The 6640-nt window shown below is 55.0% G+C and overlaps 3 protein-coding genes across 3 annotated transcripts in view; 2 read left to right on the top strand and 1 right to left on the bottom strand.

Moving 5' to 3' along the window:
• Nucleotides 1-316: 316 nt before the first annotated feature.
• Nucleotides 317-1588, top strand: A1O3_02494 (uncharacterized protein; the record flags this gene model as incomplete). Its single annotated transcript, XM_007732634.1, has 3 exons — nt 317-935; nt 1171-1240; nt 1414-1588. 3 exons carry the CDS (start codon nt 317-319, stop codon nt 1586-1588), a joined length of 864 nt encoding a protein of 287 aa, XP_007730824.1.
• Nucleotides 1589-2375: 787 nt separating this feature from the next.
• A1O3_02493 (uncharacterized protein) lies at nt 2376-4546 on the bottom strand (the record flags this gene model as incomplete). The annotated part of the gene is made up of 2 exons (XM_007732633.1): nt 2376-2935; nt 3226-4546. The coding sequence occupies 2 exons, from the start codon at nt 4544-4546 to the stop codon at nt 2376-2378; spliced, it is 1881 nt and encodes a 626-aa protein (XP_007730823.1).
• Nucleotides 4547-5838: 1292 nt separating this feature from the next.
• The window catches only part of A1O3_02492 (uncharacterized protein), a gene marked incomplete at both ends in the record, with an annotated part of 2837 nt that continues 2035 nt past the window's right edge, over nt 5839-6640 (top strand). Inside the window, 2 exons of the mRNA XM_007732632.1 lie at nt 5839-6112; nt 6266-6462. Coding sequence (XP_007730822.1) covers nt 5839-6112; nt 6266-6462 — 471 coding nt within the window. The remainder of the gene's footprint in view (nt 6113-6265; nt 6463-6640) is intronic.

Here is a 6640-nt window from a genome sequence, read left to right as displayed (position 1 = left end):
TGAGGAGCTCGGGAGATGGAGAAGGAGAAGCTGTGGGTTGTGTGTGCATGACCACATCGCCAACCTGTGTCACGAACGATAAATCGACATCTTTCAAAGCCGGATACTGCTTGACACCATGAAAGACCTCCATCAAGCCTTCGTGAGAGATGTGGTGACATGGCGTGGTTGTCTCGGTCTCGGTCCCAGGGCATGAGGAAGCACTCCTACAATATACAGTTCAGCTTCCAAGGCATTGACTTACAATCATATTGCGGTATCGACACCGATATCGGGAAACGGCAAAGCCTAAGTATCACATCTACATCCAGCTGAAATGGCTCGTTTCGACGGCAAAGTCGTGGTCATCACGGGCACCTCTTCAGGCATCGGGCGCGCCACTGCAAAGCTGTTCCTCGACGAAGGCGCGTCGGTGTTTGGCATCGACCGTGCACCTGTGCCTGTGCCTGTCCCAACATCGACAGCGGCAGAGACAGAAACAGAAACAGCAACAGCGACAGTGACATCAGCAGAGTCAGAGACAGATACAGGGCCACGATTTCTATTTCACCAGTGCGACCTCACCGCGCCCAACGCAATCTCCACGGCCATGTCGTCGTGCCGGGAGCGATTCGGCGCCCATGTCGACGTGCTGGTCAATGGGGCGGGAGTACTCGACTCGTGGGCCAGCGCCGACAGCGTGACCGACGACGACTGGCAGCGCGTCATGGCCATCAACCTCGACGCACCGGTCAAGCTGATGAGGGCGGTGCTAGCCACGATGAAGGCGCAACGATCCGGTGTCATCGTCAACGTGTGCAGCAAGGCCAGTGTCAGTGGCGCCTCGGCCGGCGTCGCCTACACCGCAAGCAAGCACGCCCTGGCCGGAGTCACCAAGAACACGGCCTGGCGGTTCCGCCGGGACGGCATTCGCTGTAACGCAGTGTGTCCGGGGGGTAAGTCAGTATTTGGTACCTAGTGACTATATCCATCCATCTTCCATTCATACATACACCGAGTCATACATTCATCTATCCACCTGTCCTTCCATCCATCCACCAAGCCATCTCTGTACGTAATGTACCACATTCTCTGCTCTGTCACTGTCCATCCTGTCTGTTTATTTGTTGGAATGAGTAGTTGTGGTTTTGGTTATACCACGGCATCAGCTAAGCTCCTTTCTCATATCAGGCGTCGCCACGAACCTGGGCGCCTCAGTTGTGCCCGGGAATTTCGACATGCAGGCATTTCAGACTTTCCAGTGAGTCTAGTCGAGTCGAACGAATTCGAATTCGAATTTTATTTTGAGTCCTGCGTCTCTTTCAAGGTGGATCATGGATCTTGGATCGTGAATCTGGGATCGTGGATCTGGATCTAGCAACCATTGGTTAAGATAGACAATGGTTGACTGAACTGACGTTTGTGGTGAGACAGGCCTGTCATGAACCTCCATCTCCACGACAACGACGACAAGTCGGGCGTGCAGATGGCGACACCGCATATCCGGCCGGAGGATGTGGCTGAGGGAATCGCCTTCCTCGCGTCCGACCAGGCCAAGATGATCAATGGCGCCATGTTGCCCATCGACACGGCGTGGTCAACCATATAGAGAGACGGAGATGGAGATAGAACACGGACTATAGAGGTATAGAGATGGAGGGATATAGAGATGGAGATGGAGATACGGAGAGAGAGATAGAAATAGGTACGGAGTACGTTCAACATACTCTTACTGAGCGGAGCAAATGGAAGGGAACGAATGGAAGGGAACGAAGTAGAGAAAATTTCGGATGAGTATGAGCAAGAGCAAGAGTAAGACTGAATTCAGATCAAGAGTGAGAGTCAACCTGTACTTCTCTTGATCGCTATAGAAAAGACACATGATTTAGGATCACTTATAATAGATACGCACCACTTGCATGTCAAATGAAGGTTGAAATGTTCCATGTTCTCTATCAAAGAGTCGCAGGGGGAGCGCATGCTACATAGTACTCCGTAAAGTATAGCCTAAACCATCCTCTCTGGTTAAAGGGCAAGGCTGGGAATGCCGAAGTTTAACATTGCAGCGTCATCTGCCTTGTTCTTTTCTCTTTTCTGTTTTCCGTTGTGTGCCTTGTGGACCCGACTTTACTTTCCCTTCTCAATCCGACTCAGGGGTTCTGTCTGTGTATAAACTAGATGAGACTCAGCTTCTGTCTGTCTGTCTATTAACCCAGACCCGACCCGACTTGACTTGATGTGGATTGATGTGACTTGACGTGACTAAGTGGCAGTATCAGTGGCTGTGGCTACCGCCTGACCCTCGGCTGTCTTCTCTTGAATAAGATGGTCTTCTCCATATCAGGAATCACCTGCGTCACAACCTCAGTCAGCCGATCGAGTGCAGAGCTCAGAGTTCAGAGTTCAGAGTTCAGCTTGTCAGGGAACGACACAGGAATAAATGGAAAGAACAGACAACTCACCATCGTCTCAAACGAAGTATTGGCATACCGGCCAGTCTCTCCATCAGCCAGCTTCAAATCGTACATGTGCAAGATCTTGCTCAAGATGACCTTTGTTTCGTCGGCGGCAAAGAACCGGCCTGGACAGGCGTGGCGGCCCATGCCCCAGTTGAGACTGTTCTTGTTGGACGCCACGAATGTGTACTTGGCTCCAGATGGGTCAGTGTTGGTGTTGGTGTTGGTGTTGGTTCCGGTATATTTGCCCTTGCCGTCATGATTGTCGGTGTCTTTGCCCTTGCCGTCTTGATTGTCGGTGTCCTTGTCCTTGTCCGCGGCCGCCGCCGCCCCCTGCTGCCGCAGCTTGTAGAACCGGAAGGCGTCGTAGTTGTCAGGGTCCGGGTAGATGGCGGGGTCGCGATTGACGCTGCCGGCGGGCAGTTCGATGTTCGACCCGGCGGGTAGGACGGTGCCGTCGTGGAGGGTGAGGTCTTTGAGGGTTTTGGGACGGCCATTGGCTGGTGGTGGGTGTGTTAGCAGGGATACTGTACATTAAGGGTTAAGGTTAGGGTTAGGGTTCAACATCAATATCAACCAAGCATTAACATAAACGTAAACCTTATACCTCAAAGCACTCGACATGGATACCAGACTCGACACCTCTCGACACCTCTCGACACCTCTCGACACCTCTCGACACCTCTCGATACCTCTCGATACCTCTCTCGATGCCTCTCTCGATGTATCTCCACACCTCTCGACTCCTCTTCTCTCTCGATACCTCTCAACTCAGGCGGGTAGTACTCACTCAGGCCCGGCGGATTATACCGCTGAGACTCCTTCATGAAACTGTCCAGCATGACCAGCTGGCTCAACACCCCCTTGGTCAACCCCTTGGACCCCGACTTGGCCATGGCCTCGTCGAACTCGGTGCGCAGCGGCTCGTGCAGGTGCGGGTAGGCGGCCAGATCGAACATTTCGTGCAGCATGGTGAAGTTGGTGGAATGGATGGCGCCCATGGCGAGCGCCAACTGCAGCTGGGCCTGATGCCGCAGGTTTTCCGGCGTGCCAGCCTGGTCGCCGAGCCGGTCCATCATCCACTGCATCATGTCGTCGGGTTTCTGTTGTTGTCTTTGTCTCTCAACGTCCGCGAGACCGACACCGACACCGTGGCCGGTGTCACCATCATCGTCATTGTCACCGCTCTTGCTCTTTCTCTTGCTCTCGCTCTTTCTCTTGCTCTCGCTCTTCATCTTCAGCCGCTTCTGCAGAACCGGCACCACCAACCTCTCAGCTTCCGCCCGCGTGGCTCGCATGCGCGCCGTCTGAGGCATAAACCGCGCCGCCAGCGGGCGCAACCACACGGGCCAGACCTTGATGGCCTTGGCCGCGGCAAACGCATCCATCCAGTAGTCGACCGAGATGCGCAGCCAGTCCCGGTCGCGGCACAGGTCGGGCCCGACGAAGCAGCGCGCGGTGGCGGCCGCGATCATGTTCTGCGTCGCCCGGCACATGTGCACCGGCGTCCAGTCGTCACACGGGTCGATCTCCTGCTCCAGCTTGCCCGTCAGCCGAGCCAGGCCGGGCGTGAGGTCGCGGTTGATGGCCAGCTCTTTCAGCTCGTCCGAGATCAACCACCCCGTGTAGTGCGTGGCGAACAGGTCGGCGATCGACCCCTTGAAGCTGAGCTCGTCGTCCTTGAAGTCCACCAGGTCCGGGTAGAACTTTTGGCCTGCGATGATGCGCGTGCCTTCGGTCGTGCTGATTTGGAAGATGCCGTTCCTGAACTTCCGGTACCCTTCACTGAGCAGCGCGTTGGCGTCTGAGACGTATTTCCTCTTGCGTGCTGCCAGGGACCCGACCTCCAGTCCGACAAAGGGCACTTGGGCTGGCCGTGGATTGGGGGGCGCGTGCGTGTGCGAGTGGGTGTGCGAGTGGGTGTGGGTGTGGGTGTGGGTGTGGGTGTGGGTGTTGCTGTTGGTGTATCTGTATACCATTGTATAGATGAGGCCGGCCACAGCCACGATCCAGGCGATCAGGGCCTTGTCCGAGGCCTGAGCCCAACCATCTGCCACTTTCGGCAGGGCCAGGTGCAGGTGCGGCTTGATCTCCAGAGAGGACATTGTCATTGTGATGGTCTGGTCTGGCTGGGCTGGATCCTGTGGTCTGTGGTCAGTGTCTTGTCAGTGACTTGAGCCTTTCTCTTGGATTTGGTCTGGTCTGGTCTCGCGTCTTTGCTTGTACACCTCGACGAAGACGAGAGCGTTCATCCGCCAGGAATAGACTGACAGCGACATGTTGCTTGGGGCTTGCTTATAAGTCGGCGGTCGGGAGGCTTGGGCATAGGCCTGGCATGGCATCTTCATCTTGATGGCCGGGAGCAACCAAGGGTCTAGCGTTGGGGTCTGGGGTCTGGGGTCCAGCATCCAGCGTGGAGCGTCGAGGGTCCAGCGTCCCCAGGGAAAAGGGGCTTAGGATCCTAAGGCTTGCGTCCCTTTTCTGGGACTCAGGGGCTAAGTCTTACAGTATGGCCCCTCCCCATCAGGCGACATCTCAATGCCATTGCGCTAATGCTGCATGCTTACGTGCCAGCCATCACTACCAACACCACCACCACCACCACCCTGGACTCAAGCGAAACCAGTTGCAGAGACGACCGTGCCAGTGTCAGTTCCAGTGACAGTGCCAGGTACGGTACTGTATGTGCTGTGCTGTCTGAGCCGCGCTGGCATTGGAACACATTCTGGCACCCCTGCCCTGCCCCGCCCCACCACTAGACTCCTATCCTGTCCTATCCTGCCTGCCTGCCTGTTCTGTCCTGTCCTTCCTGCCTATCCTGTCCGGTCCGTCCTACAACGGCGAGGGTCGAGCATGGCCTGGTCAGCAACCTGCCAGTCTCGACGAGTCGCATCGTCTGTCTGTCCTGTCCTGTCAGAGCGGAGCTCAGCAAGCATGAGAATCAGAATCAAAATCAGAATCAGAGTGAGGCTCGGACTCGGAGTCGTCCCCAATCAGTACATGGACGGAGTACGGATACCTATTTGATGTCTGACAAGATCCAGGGCCGGAAGGGACGGAGACGGAGACAGAGCGGACTCAATGTACCCAGCTCTGTGTCTGTGCCACTTCACACCCATATGGCCAGGGACTTAAGTTTCCTGCAACCACCAAGACTCTTCCTCGCTCCAGTCTAGTCCAGTCCTCCAGTCCGTCCTTTCCGTCCTGTCCGTCCAGTATCAGTATCAGCATCAGCATCAGATCAGTATTAGGTTCAGCATCAGCACCGCATCAGTTTCAAGCTCACCGATGCCCCGGATTTAGATTTGTGTTTGTCTGTTCCAGTGATATTGATCTTGATCTTGACATTGGTATTGGTACTGTTATTGTTATTGTTATTGGTCTTGTCAATATACTTTACTATATGCTTGTCCAACAGATCCAAGGCCAACTGGCCGCCGTGGCAGCCGTGGCCGCTGGGTGGTTCACATTCCTTCAAGCGCGGCCATTGGAGGTGCTGTTCGGTGGTATGGTGGTGCTGGCTGTTTGTCGACTTCTTCTCACCGTCCGAACCCGGTTCTTCCATCTCTCGTCCATTCCCGGCCCGTGGTGGGCGGCATATACGCGGCTATGGCTTTGCAAGACCATTGCGTCGGGCGACTCGGCCAAGATCTTTACGGATATCAACAAGAGATATGGTGAGTTGGGTTGGACTGACACTTTCCCTTGCCTCATCCTCATCCTCATCCTCACCCTCAGCTTCACCCTCAGCTTCACCCTCAGCTTCACCCTCAGCTTCACCCTCACCCTGGACGAGACCCAAAGTAAAGACACTGACCAGACGAGAACAGGCCCCCTTGCCCGTATAGGACCCAACCATCTGATCACCGACGACCCCGACGTGACCAGACGTATCCTGGCGGCCCGGTCTCACTATACGCGTGGGCCGTGGTTTGATGCCATCAAGATCGACCCGCACGTTCCCAACATTGTATCGGAGCGACATACCGGCAAGCACAATCATCTCCGGCACCGCATGTCGGCAGGGGTAAGTTTGGATTTAGTTGTCTTGTCTTTATTTCTATTCCTACTTTGTTCCTGTTCCTATTCCTCCTATTCCTCCTATTCCTGCTATTCCTCCTATTCCTCCTATTCCTCCTATTCCTCCTATTCCTCCTATTCCTCCTATTCCTCCTATTCCTCCTATTCCTCCTATTCCTCCTATT

Source organism: Capronia epimyces (genome assembly GCF_000585565.1).
Source record: "Capronia epimyces CBS 606.96 chromosome Unknown aczIQ-supercont1.2, whole genome shotgun sequence".
Taxonomy (NCBI): Eukaryota; Fungi; Ascomycota; class Eurotiomycetes; order Chaetothyriales; family Herpotrichiellaceae; genus Capronia; species Capronia epimyces.
The sequence above is the reverse complement of the archived record's forward strand: the minus strand, read 5'-3'. Positions and strand labels throughout refer to the sequence as shown.